The sequence below is a fragment of the Enhydra lutris genome, unplaced genomic scaffold (genome assembly GCF_002288905.1).
Source record: "Enhydra lutris kenyoni isolate GAN:26980312 unplaced genomic scaffold, ASM228890v2 scaffoldscaffold2, whole genome shotgun sequence".
In the NCBI taxonomy this organism is placed as follows: Eukaryota; Metazoa; Chordata; class Mammalia; order Carnivora; family Mustelidae; genus Enhydra; species Enhydra lutris.
Window position 1 is genome coordinate 47,230,098 of NW_019154086.1, and position 23,483 is coordinate 47,253,580.

General features: G+C 36.0%; 1 protein-coding gene across 1 annotated transcript in view; it reads right to left on the minus strand.

Moving 5' to 3' along the window:
- The window catches only part of LOC111150096 (syntaxin binding protein 5 like), a 416,035-nt gene that overhangs the window by 8,279 nt on the left and 384,273 nt on the right, over positions 1–23,483 (minus strand). The window contains exons 22-25 of the mRNA XM_022507443.1: positions 21,502–21,672; positions 19,316–19,555; positions 10,275–10,635; positions 5,269–5,434 (exon numbers count right to left, since the gene is read on the minus strand). Of these exons, the coding sequence (XP_022363151.1) occupies positions 5,269–5,434; positions 10,275–10,635; positions 19,316–19,555; positions 21,502–21,672 (938 nt within the window). The remainder of the gene's footprint in view (positions 1–5,268; positions 5,435–10,274; positions 10,636–19,315; positions 19,556–21,501; positions 21,673–23,483) is intronic.

Genomic DNA, 23,483 nt, shown 5'->3' on the forward strand with positions numbered 1-23,483 from the left:
TGGGGAATAATATTATCATCATAACCGTGGGGAATATTTTTCTTGGTGTATTGTTTGTCTTTCATTTAGGTTGTGTGAGTTTTTGACATAAAGCAGTTTTTAATTTTTATGGAGTTAAATCTATTGATCTCTGTGTGATTTCTTCTATTGATTTTGAGCTAAAAAGTGACAAACTGATTTTTAAGAGACTCTTCCTGACTTGGCTGGGACATTCTGCAACCTCATCATCCTCACAGGGAATAGGAAAACCATATGAGCCCGAGGAGAGAAGGAGATGCCTTCCGCATCTATTCTCAGAAATCCAGGGCTCTTTTCCTTTTCTTCTCCATGAGGGACAGGGCATGGGTTCAAGGCGCTTGTTACATTTTGTATCTTGGCTTTTATAATTTTCAACAATATGTGAAGACAGCTGTCTTCAGACCAGGCAAATCCATTTGTCTTTAGGCCCCAAAAGGCAGCTTATTCTTAAATGCTTTCAAGTGACAGAAAAACAACATTTGCTGTTCTACTCTTTTCTCACCTTATTTTCTAAATAAGTATGAACACACTACAGCAGTTTACTTAGCCGGCTGTGCTTGCCTAACTTCATGCTTGGCTCTTGGATGTTGTCCATCTGGAATGTTGGCTCATTGTCTCCAGACCAGCTCAAATGCTGTAGCTTTGACAAGCCCCTTCTCCAAGGAGCTCCTCTCCTTCTAAACTCATTTCCCCGTTTAGGTGCGTGTTTCTGTATAACACGACTGAGATGTAAGCCACACAAGGCCCCAAATGATGTCTCGTGCATTCCTTTATGCATTTCCTGTTTACACATCAGCAAAATGTAGCCGGTTCTCTGAGAAGCAGAAGAGAGTAACAAACAAGACAGGCCCTGGCACTGTCCTCATGGAACTTGTGTTCTAGAAGGGGAGAGAGCTAGCCATTGAACGACGAGTTCTACATTTGATTAGAAGCTTAGAAAGTGCTACAAAGGCAAGGTGTAGGAGGGTAGGTGAACAGAGGAGTGAGTGAAGGGGAGGTCAAGGAAATCTTGCCTGGGATGTTTTATACATATATATAGTTAGTTAGTTAGCTAGTTAGTTAGACTTAGTTTCAGGAATAGAATTTAGTGGTTCATCACTTACATACAACACCTGGTGCTGATTGCAATGAGTTCCTCCTTAATCCCCATTACCTATTTCACCCATCCCCCCAACCATCTCCCCTCCAACAACCTCAGCTTGTTCTCCATGGTGAAGAGTCTCTCTTATGGTTTACCTCTCCCTCTCTCCCTCTCTTTTCCCCACTATGTTCATCTGTTTTGTTTCTTAACTTCCCCATATGAGTGAAATCGTGTCATTTGTCTCTCTCTGACTTATTTTGCTTAGCATAATATACTGTCACTCCATCCACATGGTTGCAAATGGCAAGATTTCATTCTTTTTGATGGCTGAGTAATATTCCATTGTATGTATATACCACAGCTTCTTTATCTATTCATCTATCAATGGACATAGTTTGGCTATTGTTGATAATGCTGCTATAAACTCTGGAAAAAAGTATAGAGGTTCTTCAAAAAGTTAAAAATAGAACTACCTTACGACCCAGCAATTGTACTGCTAGGTATTTACCCAAATGTTACAACAATACTGATTCAATGGGAAGTGATATTTTAAGTTGACGTCTGAAGATTGGTAGACGTTAGCTACGTAATGCAGAGGAAAAGGAGGGCAGAGCATACCAGGGAAGGGAATAGCATATGCAAAGTTTCTTAAGCACATACTACCATATGGTGGGCAATAGTCATCACTTTCACACAGATGGTACTCAACATATGTATTATGTATTATGTAAAGAAAATGGCAACATATAATAAATGAAACAATAGTATTGTGTGCATTAATTCTTTCCAATGTTCTAACATGTTCAACTCTTCAAAGTGGAAGCATCAAGAGTAAAATTAAGGGACTCCTGGGTGGGTCAGTTGGTTAAGCCTCTGCCTTCAACTCAGGTCATGATCTCAAGGTCCTGGGATGGAGTCCCACATTGGGCTCCTTGCTCAGCAGGGAGCCTGCTTCTCCCTCTGCCTGCCACTCCCCCTGGTTTGTGTTCTGTCTCTCTCTCTCTCTCTATCTCTCTGGCAAATAAATAAATAAATAAAATCTTTTAAAAAGAGTAAAATTAAGAACTGTCAATTTACTGGAGAGGCAGAATGTGATAGTGGTTAAGAATGTGGCTCTGTAGTCACACAGGATCAAACCTCAGTTCTGTTATTTATAGTAGCTGTGCAACCTAGGGCAAACTACTTAACTTCTCTATGCCTTACTTTCTCCATCTGCAAAATAGGATAATGATGATGGTGGTGGTGATGATGATGATGATAGTAATAATAATAATGGTACCTACCTCATAGGGTAGCTACAGTAATTAAATGAGATAAAACATGAGAGGATCTTAGAGGCAATAAAGATCAGCACTCATCATTTAATGAAACCAACACATCATTTGAAAGTCTTCTCAATTTCGCCACCTAAATAAATATTTATTTGAGTTTCAATTAACAGTACTAACAGTTTTCAAGAAAAGGGAAAGTGTAATTTTTCTTTTTTACCTCTGCCGAAGGAATTTCCCTGGTGAGTATGTCTATATATAGCATCGATTGGTGAAAAGTAGAGCAAAGAACAAAATTTCCAAGTGATAGGATTATATTTCGGTCTCAGTCATAATTACACACCTTCGTAGCTACTCTCATGAATTGCAAGGCTCATTTCTCATCTGTTTTTACTTTTAAATACCTGCAGGTTTTGAAATCCTGTTGGCAATCTTCTGCAACTTTTCAAACTGGGGCAGCTTAATTAGAATCCTGCCTTTGCTCCCTTCCATCAGTAATTTGCTTGAGTTTTGAAAAACATCATTAAGACAAAGGATGCAGTGAGTGTGCCCAAACATCGAGCTTTTATTTGTTTCTGAGACACGATCGTGAGAAGGAAATGACTTGCAAGTGATTAATAGACTTGGTATTTAGCCTTTCCAGCCTTGATTTCCAGCCTTGGAGCTTGCATTTAATTTTGAGAAAGACCAGCCTGTTGCTACGGCTTCATTTCACACCTTGCATTTCTGCATTGGATTGACCAGCCTACTGGCCTTTCATTTGGCCCCGCAGAGCTAGACAGGAGGCAAAATTAAAAAGAAGCATTTGGCCTCTCTGCCTGCCTCTCTGCCTGCTTGTGATCTCTGTCTGTCAAATAAATAAATAAAATCTTTAAAAAAAAAAAAAAAGACAAACGAGTCAAAATAGACAGCTCCTGCATAGTGAGATACAATTGTTTTCAGTATTTGATGTGTTTTAGAATGACTGGAAAAATACCTTGTTAGAAATACGGGTGCTTAGGCTTCATTCCTCACATACTGAATCAGAATCTACATAAATGTGTTCTGGTTATCTATATTTTAAATGCTCTCCATGTCTTTCTGAAGCAGACTAAAATTTGAGAACCACTGGTGTGGAGGAAGAAATGTGAGCCAAAAGTCTGGAGATCTGTGACCTAATATTAGTTTGTCTATGAACCTGCAGCCTGACATTCTTTATCCTCTTCCTCTCACCTCTACTCACCAGACCTGAGCTCTTCCTCCTGGATCCCTTCTATTTAAAAAATGGCAGCGGTATCGACTTAGCCAGAAACCCAGGAATCATTATTAATTCCTTCCTTTCCCTCACTGCTACATCTAAGAACCTAAGAACCTTCCATCTAAGAACTAATTGATTACACTTTATAGCTATTGAATATGCTAACTTTTCTCCATTCTCACTGCTGGCTGCCTTATTTTAAGACACTTGTTTTTGGCCTTAATTATTAAGAAAAAAAAACCCTCCTGATTGTTCTCCCTCATTCCTCGAAACCATATGCAACCAGAATATTAGTTTTCATAAACCAATCTGTTAAACCTTTTTAATGACTTCCTATTGCCCTTGGGATAAATGTCAGATTCCTTAGGCTCATATAAGGTGCTCCAAGATATGCTCTGGAATAATTCTCCAGCATTATCCCTCCATCCTTTTCACTAACTCTGCACTTTGTTGGCAGTTTCCTGACCCCCCGGGGTTTTGCACGCAACTACTCTGCTGGGAATATCATTACTTTTTCCATTCCCAGCCATCCATTCTTATGGACAACTGCTACTCAGCCCTTAAAACTCTTTCTAACCAGCCATCCCTGCTGTCCCATCAACCCAGGGGACCCTCTTCCATGTCTCTCTAGTGCTGACACAGCCACATATAGGCAGTCTCTTCCACAAAGTGCTGTAGTTGTCTGTTTACTTAGTTCCCTTCACATTAACGGGTAGGGAGTCGTATCTTGTTTTATCACTGTATTTTATCATATGCCAAGTACCAGGTATACATTAACAACTCAATAAGTATTTGTTGAATAACTATAATAATTAAATTATTATTTATTTTTAAAATATACTATGTTCTAGGCACTATGTTCAGCATTTTTACTTAATTCTCAGTGATGCTCCAAGATAGAGCATACAGGGTGTTAAGTAAAATGCCCAAAGTTATACAAGTGGGCAAAATACAACTGAAATAGTTCAGAGCTTATACTCTCAACCTCTGTATTAAAATGGGTGAGTTTTAGTTTTCTTCTTTGTAAAATAAGGGGGTTGAACCAATTAAGTCTCTAAGATGCTCTTTTAAAATTTTGTAACTGGTTGTCCAAGGTTAGATAGGCATTTATATTTATTCTGTTTCAAGGTTCTGCTTACTTCTATGATAAAAGAAAAATGTGCAATTCTAACCTACAGGAAGTGTATTTGTTCTGTATGGCTCTTAATCAAAATTTAGATTTCTTAAAATAAAGTTCATGAGCTCTCTAAATTGTATGCAAAATTTTTGTGTGTACATGCATATTCCCCACCTTAGAAGGAAAGAGTTTATAATCTTTTTTTTTTTTTTTTGAGAGAGAAAGTTTATAATCTTAAAAAGGATTTTCCAAAGGCAAAAAAAAAAAAAAAAAAAAAAGAAAAAAAAAGAATAAAATGAACAAACAAAAAAATCACCCATTAATGTGTATGATCTTCACGTTCTCCTTCTCACTTTCCCTTTTTCTCTCTTACTTTTTCTAGACCCATATTAAACTTGACAGGATCACAATGATGAATATATATTCAAAACATATTCTAGGGAAGGCATGTTTATTGCCTTGCCCGGTAATATTTTGGCTTTTAGATATCTCTCTCATTCTCTTTTTACAACCACGTCCAATGTTTTCATAAATGTGCCTGACCTACCTGTAGATTATCACACATCTCTTGGCTGTATGTTAAACGCTGAATTTCAGTAGGAGAGACGAGGTATAATGCCTGGCCTTCATTGGTAAAACAAAATGTCCGTGCTATCCTCATGTCTGTCAGTGGCAAATAATTAACATCCAACATTGGGCGAAGACTAGGTAGGCTGAATGGAAAAAAGCAAATCCACATTTCATATTCAAGTTGTTAGAAGCTTTAATTTCTGTGTAAAATGTGCAGACTCTTACATAAAAAATTATTTTTATACCACTATTTTATGGTTGTTTCTTTTTATTCTCTTGAAGTCTCAGTGTAAAAAAACAAAAAACAAAAAACAAACTAGACTCATATAAAATCACATATACACAAAAAATCATGGGCCCAGTTCTTTATCTTAATCCACACAGATATTTAGCAGATATCCTTGAAGGTTGGATTAATTGTAGTGGCCAGCAATTTCAGGATATATTTTGCAACATTTCACAAATTCCTACAATATGGTTATAGTCTTCGATTATGGCAAAAACACCATAACTAGAAATGGCTGGCTACATACTTGGCCTACTATCTCCCTTCAAGGCAAAACTCCTGAGTCTGAGGAAGTTATGCACTAATGGACATGTGGAATAGATCCAGTTCACTGTGCCCAGCAATGGAGTGGCTTTGCTCCCCATTCCTCTACTCCCTCTATACATAGGATGTGAAAATTACCTATCACTTCACCTGGGCTGAAGGCATGATTAATAAATAATCATGCTTGAGGTTATATGGGAACGAGAATAAGTTACAGATAATAGATCAGAATTTGCATAGCCAAAGGAATACCTTTGTATTTTTTTTACCAAATAGCTATAGTCTTATGCTAATGTTGTAGCCCATGATTTTGCTTAAATACTTATTAGAATGTCCCCTTGGATGCTGCCATGAGCCAGTTTTGCAAAATACCAAAGAAAATTAATCTCACTGCTTTTAGATCACACCTCTAATGCCAAAAGGGGAAAAATCTGCAAACTTGTCATTAAATTTCAAACTTTAAATTCATGCAACTGATTTTAATGTGTATAATAATTTTAAATTATCCCAGATAATAAAACCAGTACTTTGAAAAAAAAGTTATAACAAATAACTTGAAAAAAAGTGCTGATTTCTCTTATGAAAATAGTTTATAATTACAAGTTAAGCCTTCGAACTTCATAATATAAAATGGGACCTGAAATCTGTGCAGTTGGAATAAGCTTTCCATGAGGTTCTAGCACCAAATCATCCAATATGGTAGCCATTAGACATATATGGTCATTGAGCAGTTGATATGTGTTTTGTGTGAACTGAGGTGTTCTGTAAATGTAAATTATATACTGGATTTCAAAGACTTATATGTTATGGCATTTCAAGTAATTAAGGTCTCTAAGATACGAGTCCAAAACAAACCCCGTTAAACCATGATAGATTCAGTCAAATAAATGGGTAGCAATGGGGAAGGGATGCCAATAGACTTTTCTGATAAACTACATTATTTATGTAGCATAATAAAAGTAAGCCAAGAAAACAAAAATGGTATAATTATTTTAGGGAGTAATTCAATTGCAAAAGACTAGGAACCAAATAATTTTATTATATGTGTTGCCTAAGCAGGCATGGAACTAAGTGATTTTAAAGCTGAAAAATAGATGTTTTTTCTGTGCAGGGGACATTTTATAAGGAAATAGTTCACAAAACTAACAATGATTCTCACTAAATATGACTGTCACAGCCCAGTCTGAGAACTCATTTATAGATAAGCCTCTAGTATCACTTTCTACTATTTTCAAGGTCTGGGTACATTAGAATATAGATAATCATTAGCTACCCGCCAACTATCAGAAAAGTAGGACTTGAGAAGATCTAGGAAAATAATAACTCTCCTGTTGCTATGACTCCTGTTGGTTTTTAAACTATTGTTTGTCATTTCTCAAGAAATTTCCCTCCTCGAAGTGTCATTTGTAGCACATATTTATTTAAATGCAAATCAATTTTCAGATATACCCAAAATCATTTGAGAAAACAAGACACACTAAAATTTTGCAAAAATAAGGTAATCACTATCAAGCCAAAAATCTCAACTGTGACAATAGTTTAATGTCTTTTAATTTAAAATAAAAATTTGGAGTGACTAAATGGGAGCTTAGGGGACAGGAGGATATGTGTGATATACATCTTTTTCCCTCTTGAAACGAAGGCATTCTAGGAGTTAAGTCATCATTTTCAAACAAGACTGGAACGATTTCCATGACAAATAACCAAAAAACAATTTGAGAAAAAGAAACCAGATAAGAAGAGAAGGAACCAGAAATATCTAAGAGAATGAGAAGACAGTAAATGATTGTTTTTATTTTTTTTTTAAACTTTAACTACTTTTCTTTGGATTACAAATATACTCATGTCTCCCCTATTAAAGAAAATAAAACAGTAAAAACACTCTTGAAAACCTAGTCTTGCTCTTGAACAACTTTCTTGTTTCTCATCACTTTTTTTAACCAAAAAATTTCCTGAAACAATACTCTATACTGGGGGTTGGCAAACTTATATTAAAGTGCCAGCTTGTAAATATTGTAGGCTTTGCAGGTCACTGGGTCTCTCTTACATCTACTCAACTCTGCCTTTTTATGCAAAAGCAGCCAGACATTAGGTAAGCAAATGGATGTGGCTGGGTTCCAAAAAACCCTTTATTTATGGACATTGAAATTTGAATTTCATATATTTTTCACATATTATGAAATATTGTCTGATTTTTTTCAACATTTTAAAATTTAAAATCCATTCTTAACCTTGCAGCCTGTACAATATCAGATTAGGGGAAGGGCAAGATAGATATAGTCTGTGGGTGGTAGTCTGTCAACTCCTGATCTATACCACTGCCTCTAGCTCCATTGAAAATTTACTTTTTGCCTCTACCATGCTCCCAAGATTTGCCGTCTCAAGGATCACTAATACCTTTTAGTTGCCTGGCCTAATGTTTTTTCTTCTACCCCAATTCTTTGGCTCTCTGCTATATCTGACTACCTCTTGACCATTGTTTTGGTGGTCTTCTTTCTTTTGTTTGGATACTCTTCTATCCTTTCATGAAGTTATTCTCATCTTTTTCCTCTATCTCTGATGACTTCTCATTATCCTCTGCTGGATTTTGTCTCTTTTCTACTACATGAATGTAGAGATATCCTTAAGTTTTTGTTCCCAGATCAGTCTATTTCTCCTTTCTTTTTATACTATCTTCTTTGATGATCTCATTCACTCCTGTAACTTCCACTAATGCATTTACATGGATGACTTCCAAAGCTGGATCTTCCATATTTTCTAGAGTCCAGACCTGAAATTGCTTGCCAAACTTCTGTGGGATGGCTTAAAAACACCTCAAATTCAAGGCATTCATTCTCAAAATTCTCATTATCAGCTTTTCCAAATTTTCATGAGTTTCCTATCTGCTAATGACATTACTGTTATTCAAGTTCATAAAAAAATTTTAACCTTTAAATTCTCTTCTAATCCTGAGATATAACAATCTCTATTACCTTTCACAATCAGTTTTACATTCAGCAAGTTTCCCTCAATTATCCCTCACATCTGTTTCTACCTTGCTTTCTATATAGCTAACACTTCAGTTCAGAAGACCATTTCAAGCTCTCTGTATTATTTCCTAATGTATAGCTAGAAAGGTTAGCTGCTCACTGATTAATATCAAACTCTTTAGCCTGCCACTAAAGTCCTCAATAATTTACCCCAATATACTTTTTCAGGTTACTTTCTTTCCAACATCTCCTTTTTAATAACGTATACTATCTCATGATTTTGAATTCTGAGGACTTAGTTTGTGTCTAGAAGATTTTACCCTATATTTCCTCTGCTGGAATATGTATTTTTTGTGTTATAATTACTTGTGTATCGGTCTTATCTCCCCCAATTTGATAGTAAGATTTTTAAGGACTAGGATTATGTTTTTACTAGCTTTTGTATCCTTCACAGACATAGTATAATGCTTAACTGTCTCAGTGATTTTTGGAACCAGGTGAGTTATTAAAACAAATGATAGTGACTTCTACATAGATTATGTTTATTAAGTGTTCGTTGAACTTATAAAATCATTATGTAATTTTGTGTCTCATGAATTTTAATTTACTAACAGTATAATGAAATTTCTCAACTGATATCATATTAAGATTTTTAAATTCTGGTGTTCTAATATACATGATGACTTACAGTTAACCATATTGTATTGTATACAGTATGTAAACAGTTGCTAGAAAAGTAGATCTTAAAAGTTCTCACCACACACACAAAAGTGGTAACTGTGAGGTGATGGATGTTTTAACTAATGTTATTGTGGTAGTAATTTCACAATATATACATATATCAAATTATCATGTTGTATACCTTCAACTTACACAATGTTATATTTCAGTTGCAGTGATGACTTTTAAAATAGTGTTCAGTGCTATTCTTACTTTCTTAGACTTGCAACCTCAGGCAAATTTGAGCTTTAATTTATTAACATATGTAAAATGGAGAATGCAAATAATACTTTGTTTTCCAATGTCCTGTAGAAATTATAAGGACCAAATTTAACTCTATATGTAAAGTTCTTATGTGGACTATAAAACAGTAAAAGTAAGTTCATTTCTTTTCCTTGTAGTTTATTCACTTTTATATTTTATGCCTAGCATAATATCTGGGAGATAACATTATTCCGTAAATGCTTGTGAATGAATGTGTGAATGACTAGAAAAATTACTCATTCCTTAGATTCCTTGAAATCAGTGAAAATACATATTTCATTCATAATACAAAGCATTTTTAGCAAAAGCAAAAAAAAAAAAAACCTCATAGTCTCCTTAAATTGTCAAACAAATCATTCACAAATATAATGAAGCAATAATCTCATATTGCTTCTTGATTGCACATTATACATACTTTTCAGAACTGTACCTTGGTCACATTGTTGTGATTACCAGATAATTTATAAAGAAGGCAAGTACCTCATTATCATGATATGCCCATTGGCACAAAAGCATGCCAAGCAGGCACTGTTACACATGACCACCACATCTGCTTGCAGTATAAAAGATGTCTCGGTGATGTTATGAACATAAAGACAAGTCTGAGAAGGCAGTGAGAAGACTTTGGCTTGTTTCTCTGAGCAGATTATTGTATACTGATGATCTCCTATTTCTTGGGATGGAGAGGGGCAGTTCATGACCAGTTTCCTTCTCCAAGATTTTTCATTTTCGTCTACGTTGTTTGGATCTCTCCAAACTTCATATGGCGGCTGCATTAATCCACCATTTCGGTCCATACAGGAGAATGTTAGCACAGCTCCTTTCAGTGAGAGGAAGGTACCTATAAAAACAATGTGAAATTTAAAAAAAAAAAACCAATGTGAAATTCTCTCTAAAATGGTTATTATTCATTTATGGGCAGTAAATGTTTTATAATGATAATTTATATCTATAGTGTCATAATATTGCAGTAATATAAATAAACCAGTAGATTTATGAGTTCATCATTTGCAATAACTTGGCATCGTAGACTGTTAGGTCTCAGAGGAGCCTAAGACATCAACTTATCAAATCTTTTCATTTTATTAATGAGAAAATGGAGACCCAGGAAAGTGATGAGACTTGGGGCATGTCACATGGCAAATTAGTGGCTGAGCCTGAACTAGAACTCAGGTTTCCTAATTTCTAATCCAGTATTCTTTTACCATACTATATAGTCCCCCTTAACATCTTTTTATAAAAAGCAAATTTTAGAAAATTCATAATATTCAGTTATTGAAAGAAGTTCAACTGAAAAAATCATACAATCTGATTCCATTTCCTTATTTTTTTTTTTTTAAAGATTTTATTTATTTGTCAGAGAGAGAGAGGGAGAGCGAGCGAGCACAGGCAGACAGAATGGCAGGCAGAGGCAGAGGGAGAAGCAGGCTCCCCGCCAAGCAAGGAGCCCGATGCGGGACTTGATCCCAGGACGCTGGAATCATGACCTGAGCCGAAGGCAGCTGCTTAACCAACTGAGCCACCCAGGCGTCCCATTTCCTTATTTTTTAAAATTATTTTTATTAACATATTATTTATTATTTGCCCCAGGGGTACAGGTCTGTGAATCCTCAGGCTTACACATTTCACAGCACTCACCATAGCACATACCTTTCCCAATGTCCATTTCCTTTTTTCTTAGGCTCATTTACTAGAAAATGTTTTTTTTTCTTCTTTTGAAATTGAACGCTTCATGAAATTTTAACATATAAAATTCAGGCTACAATTTTGATTATATTAAAAAATCCTTTGGCTCTTAGGCAGGGTTATATATCTTTATATGGAAAAGAAGTTTACTTACCTTGATTCTCCAAATTTGAATATCCATGACCAATTTTTACCTATGGGTTTTTTTTACCAGTCCCAGAGGGCAGAATACTGTACAGCTTAGGAGATAACTTGACATAGATTGACCTTTGGACATCACCAGACTCTCCCTTAAGCAATGTCCCAGCAGTCTTTTCCTTCCTTTGTCCTTTGACATCATGCAGAGAGAGTAAGGGGATTAACCCAGGGTGATATGCCTCAAGAATGTACATAAAACAGACACTTGAAAAAGGAAGGATGATAAATAAAAATATAGTCCATTTAGAAAGTACTCTATAATTTGAAGTACTTAAAATTGATAAAATTTTAAAATAACATGCTTAGGTGATTTACTATCCCAGTTGTGTTTTAAAATCCACCTCAAAACTAAAAAGTCTTGTAGTAAAGCTTGAAATCAGGTAATGTGATGCCGCCAGTTTTGTTTTTCTTTTTCAATATTTCCTTAGCAATTCAGGGTCTCTTCTGATTCCATATAAATTTAAGGATTATTTGCTCCAGCTCTTTGAAAAATACCAGTGGAATTTTGATTGGAATGGCATTAAAAGTATAGATTGCTCTAGGCAGTATAGACATGTCTCCAAAGGCAAAGGAAACAAAAGCAAAAATGAACTTTTGGGACTTCATCAAGATCAAAAGCTTCTGCACAGCAAAGCAAACAGTCAAACTAAGAGGGAGCCCATGGAATGGGAGAATATATTTGCAAATGACACTTCAGATAAGGGGCTGGTATCCAAGATCTATAAAGAACTTCTCAAATCAACACTCAAAAAACAAGTAATCCAGTCAAAAAATGGGCAGAAGTCATGAACAGACTCTTCTCCAAAGAAGACATAAAAATGACTAACAAACACAGAAAAAATGTTCAACATCAGTAGCCATCAGGGAGATTCAAATTAAAACTGCAGTGACGTACCACCTTACACCAGTTAGAATGGCCAAAATTAGCAAGACAGGAAACAACATGTGTTGGAGAGGATGTGGAAAAAGGGAAACCCTCTTACACTGTTGGTGGGAATGCAAGTTGGTGCAGCCACTTCGGAGAACAGTGTGGAGATTCCTCAAGAAATTAAAAATAGAGCTTCCCTATGACCCTGCAATCGCACTACTGGGTATTTACCCCAAAGATTCAGATGTAGTGAAAAGAAGGGCTATCAGTACCCCAATGTTCATAGCAGCAATGGCCACGGTCACCAAACTGTGGGAAGAACCAAGATGCCCTTCAACGGATGAATGGATAAAGAAGATGTGGTCCATATACACTATGGAGTATTATGCCTCCATCAGAAAGGATGAATACCCAACTTTTGTATCAATATGGATGGGACTGGAAGAAATTACGCTGAGTGAAATAAGTCAAGCAGAGAGAGTCAATTATCCTATGGTTTCACTTATTTGTGGAGCATAACAAATAACATGGAGGACATGGGGAGATGGAGAGGAGAAGGAAGTTGAGGGAAATTGGAAGGGGAGATGAACCATGAGAGACTATGGACTCTGAAAAACAATCTGAGGGTTTTGAAGGGGTGGGGGATGGAAGGTTGGGTGAGCCTGGTGGTGGGTATTATGGAAGGCACGTATTGCATGGAGCACTGGGTGTGGTGCATAAACAATGAATTCTGTTACACTAAAAAGAAATTAAAAAAAAACTACAAAATATTCATTAAAAAAAAAAAACAACTAAGAAGCCTGTTAATGTTCTACAAGGGTTACTGAAGAAGATAGGAGAGCAGGGTTTAGGCGTTTCAGTATGAGGGTCAAGGACTAAAAGAACAGTTGTCCCAGTGTTCCATGGGAAAAAAGGATAATGCCAAAAGCATTCCACTTTTTTTTTTTAAAGATTTTATTTATTTGACAGAGAGAGATCACAATTAGGCAGAGAGGCAGGCAGAGAGAGAGGGGGAAACAGGCTCCCCGCTGAGCAGAAAGCCCAATGCGGGGCTTGATCCCAGGACTCCGAGATCATGACCTGAGCAGAAGGCAGAGGCTTTTAACCCACTGAGCCATCCAGGCGCCCCCAAAAGCATTAGACTTTTACTTGGTATGAGGAAGAGTTTGAGAATAGAGTGTTGTAATCAAATTTTCATTTAACAGGATCACTATTCCTGCTAGGCATATTCTAGAGGGAATCAAGTTTGAACAAAGGGAGAACAGTTAATAGGCAAGAAATGGATAGAGGTTTCCTCCAAACAGGTGTTAACAGCAGAGATGGTGAGCAATGATCAGAATCTAAGGATACTGTAAAGGTCAAGCCAACAGAATTTGCTAATAAACTGGATTTAGAGTGTGAAAGAAACAGAGTGGTCCAGGATGATTCTAATGTTTCTGACCTGAGAAACTGGAAGGATCAGATTGCTGTTAACAGATGTGGGAAAGAATATGGGAGAAAGGAAAGGAATACCAGGAACTCAGTTTTGGACATGGTAAGTTTGAAATGCTTATTAGACATTCAAGTGGATGTTAAGTAGCTGGATATCTATGTCAGAAATTTGGAGATGGTTGCAGACAATAAATACAAATATATGACCCATCAGATTATCAATGGCACTGAAGTCATGAGGATGGTAGATTTCATTTTAGCCTTGAATATAAATAGAAAACAGAAAAGGTTCAAGTCAGTCTTTGGGCATTCTGATGTTTTAAGTCCAGTGAAATGAGAAGGAACCAGTAAAGTGGACTGATAAGGAATGGCTAGAAAGTTAGGAAGAAAAGTAGGTAAATAAAGTGTTCTGGAATCCAAATGAAGTGTTTTTAATGTAGGGACAATGGTAAACTGTGCAATATGTTGCTGACATGTCAAGTAAGATGTGCATTGAGAACTGACCATTGGATGTAGCCATGAGGTCAGTGGTGACCTAGATAGAGGTTATATTGATAGGTATGGGAGAAAGCTTGATTAGAATGGAGAGGAGAGAATTGGAGAAGAAAATTGGAAATAGTGAATACAACACAAACATTTCAAGGAATTTTGCATTAAAGAAAAAAATGAAAAGGAGCATTTTGGAGGATAGATTCAAGAGAGTTTCTCTTATTTATATATATAAGATTTTAAATTTTCTTTTAAGTAACCTATACACCCAGTGTGGGCCTTGAACTCACAACCCTGAGAGCAAGAATCACATGCTATACCAACTGAGCCAGCCAGGCACTCCAAGTTTTTCTCTTTTAATGGGAGAATGAGCAGCATGTTTGTATAATGATCTAGCATAAAGATAAGTACTGATTACTATTATAATTACACAATAAGGTGTAATAATGCAAATATAATAAAATTATATAAAGGAAACAGAGGAAAAGTTGCTGGATTGACTTTTTTTTGAGTGTACAAGTAGAGAAGTTGGCCAAATTGGGAGCTTTCACAGCTTAGTCATAGCACAGGAGAGAATATAGACACCCTGGACAAACAGGTTGGTAGATGTGGTGGTTGAAGTTGTTATCTGCTTGTTTCAATTTCCTCAGTTAAAGAGGACATGTGGACATTGCAGACATTGAAAACAGCAAAGGAGATACTGGTGGTTTGAGGAGAGTGGAGAAATAGAATTGTTCAAGAGCATGGGAGAGAGGACTAGGGAAATACAGTAAATATAATTATCCGGGAGCATAAAAGCCTAGTTGAAGTTATTAATGATTTATTTCAAAATGAGACTATTTATTGTGTTTATATATTGTTCTCTAGGCATGTTCAGCTACACAAGTATAGAAATGAAATAGGTAGAATTAAAAAATTTTTAAAAAGATTTTATTTATTTATTTGACAGAGATCACAAGTAGGCAGAGAAGCAGGCAGAGAGAGGAGGAAGCAGGCTCCCTGCCCAGCAGAGAGCCCGATGCGGGGCTCGATCCCAGGAACCCGGGATCGTGACCTGAGCCGAAGGCAGAGGCTTTAACCCGCTGAGCCACCCAGGTGCCCCGGTAGAATTAAATTTAACCAGAATTGTGATTAAGCTGAATATGCATGTGTAATACTGTGATTTATAATAAACATATATTTGGTCTTTATTCTGTTTCTGACACAGAGCTCCTAAAACCCTTGGAATTTCTAAGTGTGAGGGCAACACAAGTGTCTTTTATTATTGAGGTGACTTTTAGACCTCACCCAAGGATGGGGCTGGTACCAGAGGAACCAACAATGTGATTAGAGGGTTGGTGCTTTTAGTCCCACCCCTTCCCCACTCCAGGGAAGGAGGAGGAGGAGCCTTGAGATTGAATCCAATCACCAGTGGTCAATGATTTAGTCAACCATGCCTATGTAATTAATAAAGCCTCTGTAAGAACTCAAGGAAGAGGTACTGAGAGCTTCTGGGTTGGTGAATAGGTGGAGGTGCAGGGAGAGGGTTTCTCTTGGAGAAGACGTGGAAGCTCTGGCTTCTTTTCCCTACTCATCTCTTCCATCTGGATGTTCATCAGTATCTTTTAATAATAAACAAGTAAAAGGTAAGTAAACAGTTTTCCTGAGCTCCGTGTGCTACTCTAGCAAATTATTTGAACCCAAGGAGGGGGTTGTGGGAACCCCAGATTTATAGCCAATGGGTCATAAGCACAGGTGACAAACTAGACTTGTGACTGGTGTCTAAAGGAAGGAGAGAGGGCAGTTTTGTGGAACTGAGCCCTTAACCTGTGGGATGTGATAGTTACTTGCAGATAGTATCAGAGTCGAGTTAAATTGTGGGACATTCTGCTGGTGTTGCAAAGAATTGCTTGCTATGAGGAAAAACCTCCACGCGTTTGGTGTCGGAAGTGTTCCGAGTGTGGAAGAAGTGTGAAAGTAAAAGAGGTACATAGGACAAGCACAGAAGGAGGAAGCACTGGGTTTTTCCCACATGAGGCAAGAATCATAGCTTTTTCCATCCCAGCATGTAAAGTTGCATTTGTAGAATCACCTGGGAGGTTGTTAAAAATGCAAATCCTCAGACTCCACCCCAGACCTACCAAATTGGAAACTCTGGAGGTGGGGACCAATAATCTGTGTTGTAATATACCCTCCAAGTAATTCTGATACAGACTAAAGGGATAACTACACGGAATGGATAATCTTTAGGTGTTTTCGATTCTAAAATTCAATGATTTAGTTCACTTCAAATTTTCATATCCTTGAATTTGTTGTCAAGACAACCACAGTAAATAAATGTGAAAAGATTCCTTAAAAAGGAGAAGTGGGCTTTTCTTTGTTGAGAGGCTTTTGATTGCTGATTCAATCTCCTTGTTAGTTATAGATCTGTTCAGACATTTTATTTCTTCATGATTCAGTCTTGGTAGGTTTTATGTTTCTAGGAATTTTTTTGTTTCTTTTAGGTTGTTTACTTTATATGCATATAATTGTTCATAGTAGTCTCTTATAATCTTCCAGTTAGGCTTTCTCTCTTTTCCATGGTTATTTATGAAACACGTCTGAACTTAGCTTCACAGTTAACTCTTTCATGTATCGCTTAAAAAATACTTTTTTTAAAGAACAGTTTTAGGGTTACAGAAAATTGAGTACAGAGAGTTCTCATATGCTCCCTTTGTCCTTTGTTTGTATTTGTGTTATATTTGTTACAGTTGGTGAACTGATATATTAACTAAAGTCTTGAAAGAACTGGAGAATAATGACAGAAAATTGGAGAAGACAGGTTCCCATTATTTATCTTTAAATAGTTAAGGAAAAGCTTTGCAAATATTTACTAACTAGATACCACATTATTAAGTTAAATCTCTACTTATTTTGTATTTTGCCATCATTTTTAGTCTATGTCTGTTTGTTAAGAATGGTAAAGGACTTTCCTGTAATATTGAGAGATCCGTTCAAGTAGTTCCAGATGTGTATATTTCTAGGCTTGTGACTTGGAAAACCATATTTGTTAGAATATCTCTTAGAAATTTGTCTTCTGCTTACACTTGTAAACTTGTGTACACAAGAGTTAGATTTTCACCTTTAAACTTGTAAGGAGTGCTTGGCACATATTAGGTATCCAATATGGATAACAATTTATTGGTTAAATAGTGGATTGAATTAATGTTTCATAATTCACTATGACTTTACTGATCTGGCTCTAACTCAACCACTGTAAGAGAATTGTGCATATTTCTTTAAAATTAGGAATGTAGTAAAATATTTTCTCATCATGAAGTATGTTTATAATTAAAGTGACCCTAACAGATTAACTTTTAAAATACAGTGCATTTTGTGGGCTGAATTGTGTCCCATCAAATTCATATGTTGAAGTCCTAAACCTTAGTGCCTCAGAAGGTGATTAATTTAAGTTGGAGCCTTTAAAGAGATGATTAAGTTAAAAGGAGGTTGTTAGAGTGGGCCTTAATTCAAACTGACTGGTGTCTAAGAAGAGATTAGGGTACACAGGGTGATGCCAGGGGTACATGCACACCGAAGGACAGCCATGGGAAGACATGGTAAGGGTGGCTATCTATAAGCCAAGGACAGAGGCTTCAGAAGAAACTAGAACTGCTGACACCTTAATCTTGGCCCTCTAGTATCCATAGTATGAGAAGATCAATTCAATTGTTCAACACACACACACACACACACACACACACACACACACACACACACATCTAAATTGCCACACTCGTAGAGAGCTGACTATTCCACCTATAAGTAAAAATCTACAGGAATTTAGCACACCAGTTAACAAAATATTACTCTAACCTAGTATTCTTTTTTTAAAAAAAGATTTTATTTATTTATTTGACAGAGATCACAAGCAGGCAGAGAGGCAGGCGGAGAGAGAGGGGGAAGCAGGCTCCCCGCTGAGCAGAGAGCCAGATGCGGGGCTCAATCCCAGGACCCTGAGATCATAACCTGAGCCGAAGGCAGAGGCTTTAACCCACTGAACCACCCAGGAGCCCCTCTAACAGTATTCTACGTGTGTGTGTGTGTGTGTGTGTGTGTGTGTGTGTGTATACTTTTAAAATAAAATTCCTTATCCAAAAAAAAAATTCCTTATCCTATATATCGATAAAATTCTTTATTTTTCTACTTAAAAACTATCTGAAAACATCATACATAGGAAATACAAAGGAAGAGTTACTGAGAACAAATTTTAAAGTATTCAAAGGAATTGCATGAGGAATCACACTCTTCTTTGGAAGGAAAGAAAGATAATTCGAGAGAATACAACACATGCTTTAGCAAAGTACTCCTAACATATTAAATTCTTTAGGCACTAGAATAAAAAGGAAATAAATTATGTGCCATGCCTTTGAAACAAGATGGGAAGGTTACCAAGGATTTTAGAAAGCCATGTCAAGTCAGACTGCTCCTAGATTAATCATTCTGAGTTTTTCAGGGATGATAAAAAATACTCATAGGATCTGATCTGACATGGAACTTTAGAGAAATGCTTCAATTCATTAAATACTTTAAATTTTGCATTATGGTTTTCTGTAGTGCTTTTCAGAAACCTTTCTCCTAAGGCATTGTTTAGGTGGGCAGTTCCACAGTTTCCTACCATAGAATTAATTGTATTATTTTATTCTAAGGAATGGTAATTTGCTGTATGACAAATGTTGGGATAGTATGATTTATGAAATTTTCAATAGTTTCCAGTACAGAGAATACTTATAAACTTTATTCCAGATCAAGCAATACAAATTAATGTTCTACATTATTTTACATCTAAATGTTAAAAAGTAGCATTTAAGGAATAAATAAAAACTCTTACCACTTGGGAATACCATGACTGGCTCTGTAAATCTTTGTTCATCTGCTGAAGGAAGGTTCAGGGAGATGATTAACACCATTCCCAGACTAGTTCCAACAAACAAACAAGGGGAGACCGTAGGGTCATTTTTCCGAGCAAAGGACTCCATGAAGTATAGTGCTGTAATTGCTTCTTTCGAATCTTTGTCAATACTGGAGATGCTAGAGCTTCTAGAACGATTATAGGAATTTTCTCGGCTTTCTATAGAAATTCAGAAAAACAAAAATTCTTAGTGTATTTCCATAACAAGTAAAGTCAGACTTAGTACATGAAAACCAAAATTATGAAAGGGAAGTGGAATTTGATTCCTTGTTAACTGCTGGGACTAGAAGTGGAGTCTCCAGAGTTCCAGTTCACTATGTTTTTCTCCCTATATTACTTCACAAATTAGTTGAAATTTGTAATCTGGAAAAAAATATTTAGTCTGAGTAGTCAAGGTTATACGAATTTCTGGTACCATTTTAATTATGCTTCCTTTCTATCTCTCAATCATTGAAAATATTCCTAATGATTTCTTGGCAATTCCCACCTACTGACAACATTATGGTGATACTTACCTGAAAGGTCACAAATGTTCTTGGTGAATACATTTCCCTGACATAATTTTTGGTTTTGCTATATTTGGAGTAACTATAGTCCTAAAAACTGGAGTATTTACCAAGTCCAAAGAGCAAATGCTATATTCCTGAACTACTTTCAGGCTACCTACCTTGAATCCAAATCCAGTTCTAACTTTACCTGGGACCAAAGAAGCTGTAGGCAGGCCTATCTCATTGTTAATGGTAATCTTTGAGAGGGCTTCAGGACACCTAAAGGAAGCTGGATGGTTTCAAGTTTTCCTGCTCATCAACACTTATACATGAGCACACTCCAATAAGCATAATGTACCTCCCTCAGTTAAATACTACTAGGAACATTTTGTACTTATAATTGCTCCAGAGTTCAAGTTCCTCATACTCTTTTTTCTACTGCATTCACTTCTTTTCTTTCTTGATAGGTGCAAGTGTGACTCATTTTTATAAAAAGAGACTCAATATAAGGTCCTTTGACTTTTCTTTTTCTAAAAAGCAAAATATAGTATTCCTAATTGCCCCCTTCTATCATACAACAAATTTGTAAAAATAATTATTTGTAATAGAATTTAGATATGAGAAGGAGCTTGGATATAATCTATGCAATTTTATAGATTTGGTGACAGAGACCTAGAGTTAAGCAATTGTCCCAGAATCCAATACAAGTTAGAGGCAGAAATATCTAAAACTCAAAATTCTCAACAATCCAGTGATTAAGCGTGCTACTTCTATAACTTTACATTTTGCTCCTATTATAAAATTCCTAGCTAATATGCTTTCAAAGTTTTTCCATTCATGGTTCATTAACATTCAAGTTTGTTACTCATACACCTGTGAAAGAGATAACTTCATTATCTGCACATCCATGAACTAGATTTAGTATTTAAAAATAATAAATTTTTAAATCATTACTAAAAATTTTTTTGAAGAGTGGTAAATGGGGAATTACTTTATAGAAAGAATTACCATAGAAAATCTAAGATTATTTTTTCCTGTCTTTCCTCAAAGTTCTTTGTCAGCAATACTGTTGCAACTAAGTTTCATGATTCCCTTTTTTTCTCCCTCTGAAAATTTCTGACCTTCTAGCTTTTACACTTTAATTCCTGCTCCAACACTCACTGCATAAATATGCAATTAATCCTTTTAAAAACATATGAAGATTGCAAACTTTAGAACTTAAGATTTTGCCTTTTTCTTGGTCGCATTCACTTGACAGTTGAGGAAATGAGGGTTGCAAAACATTAAATATCTACTAATAAAGACACTAAACGGCTTACCACTGAGATGGAAGGAAACTCAATTGCTGCTGGGAGTGTAGAGAACTGATTAAGGCATAGGACTCCCCTGTACAGAGGAGGTGTCTACCAATGAGAAGAACCATTCCGCTTTTAGAGATGAAGAAGGAAGTATTGTGAAGAATAAATTTGCAGTCATGGCCACAGCTTGACCAGGCTTTCAGTTACTCATTGCCTAGAACTGACTGTAACAAGACATATATCCCTTGTCCTCTAGCTCCCATTATCATAGCATATAAAATTTTAATTGTATCCACAAAAATTTGTATGTTTAACTTACCTTCTGTTGTGACTGGTAAAGAAATTTCCATGCAAGCAGCTGATTGTGCTTTCCTAAATGGTGGTCTTCCAGGACCCCAGCGATTTACTTTTGAAACATCAGCGCTGGACAGACGTTTTCCAGAACTGCAACTTTGAGAGGTTGGACTTGTGCAGTGTCCGTTTACATGATCTGTACCAAAAGGAAGAAGGCAGCATAAATATCATAATTAAATCTTCACATAAAGGAATCTAAACATGTAGATTAATGAAGAATGAGAATTCCTTTTTCACCAAAACCATGTAAAGATGGCTAAGTCCTTGCTATTTTAATATTTAGCTACATTTTCAGTAGTTAGCCAAAAATTCATAAGATTTATATTACACATAAATTCATTTTAAATATGTGGCTAATTAACATAGCTTAAGATTTATTCCATATCCGCATTAAGTATTATACCATTTAATAGCATTACAGAATAGATTATAGTATTTAACTTTCTTTTGCATAATTTAAATATACACCTATTTATATAAGTTTTAGAAGTACCTCAAGTGTTTGGAGTTTAAAATATAGAATATAAACATCTTTTTAAAATTAAATTTAATTTTTTTCAGTGTTCCAAAATTCATTGTTTATGCACCACACCCAGTGCTCCATGCAATACGTGCCCTCCACAATACCCACCACCAGGATCACCTGACCCTACCTTCCCCTTCCCTCCAAAACCCTCAGTTTGTTTCTCAGAGTCCTCAGTCTCTCATGATTTGTCTCCCTCTCCAATTTCCCCCAACTCACTTCTCCTCTCCATCTTCCAATGTCCTCTGTGTTATTCCTTATGCTCCACAAGTAGGCAGTTATCATATGGTTTCACTTACTTGCGGAGAATGGAAACATCTTACTCTGCAGTTGTGAATGGTAATTAAGAATATTGATTCTAGAGCCAGACTGCCTGGGCTCAAATCTCAATTCTACCATTTACAAGTTGTACAAATTACTGAAGTATTCATACTTTAGTTTCCTTTTCTATAAGCTGGGAATATTATCTACCTCATGGAGGTTTTGTGATAATTCATGTCACATGCCAAAACACTTCTTGGTATATGGTAAATTCTGAATAAAAATTATTACTGTTATTCTTGTTCCAGACTGCTTTTGTCTAAGACAAATAGTACGATTCATTTAGACCTTATGAGTTTGTTTCTGTTTGGATATAACTTAAAAACTTGGAAATAATACCACTAAAAATAGGTGTTTTGTTAATGCTCCTATATAATATACGAAACATCTCATAGTTCTGTAATATTGAGTACATTTTAAAATGTACCTTGATCATTCAAAGGACAATAGAGTTAAATGGAGAAGAATCCCGTTTAATGTCCATATGGTACTAAGTACCTACTCCATTATAGCCTTTTTATATTGTAGAGTTTGAAAACTTAAAATTGTTCATTTCCTGGTTTTCCTTGCAGTGAGTGTAAAGATGATGATTCAATTAAGTTTCACCATTCATATGCATTAGTGTGTTTTACTATTTTTTTAAAAAGAGAATTAACATATTTATTAAATATTTAAATGCCAGGCACTTTATACACATTACCCATTTAATCTTCACAAAAGCCCTGCAAAGCAGATGCTTTATTATCCTGATTTTGCAGTTGAGGAAACTGAAGCTCAGAAAAAAGAGTTTGGAAAATTGTCTAATATTACATAAATTATATTTTTGGAGGCAGAATTCAGATCCAGATATTCTTACTTAGTGTCTATATGCTCAAAAACTGGACTACAGCACAAGCTAAAGTATTTGGTAAGGGGTAGCAACTTTGAAGACGTATTTAGTAGGATTTAGGAGTAGCCTATGTAATGCACATTGAGATCCAGGCCTTTTGGGGCCAGTCATCTTCCATATTAACACAGATCTCGGAAATCCCAGATTTCCCAGATGGAAAGGCAGAAATATCCCTTAATGAGTTAGTCATGGGGAAGCTGAAGTCATGATCTCT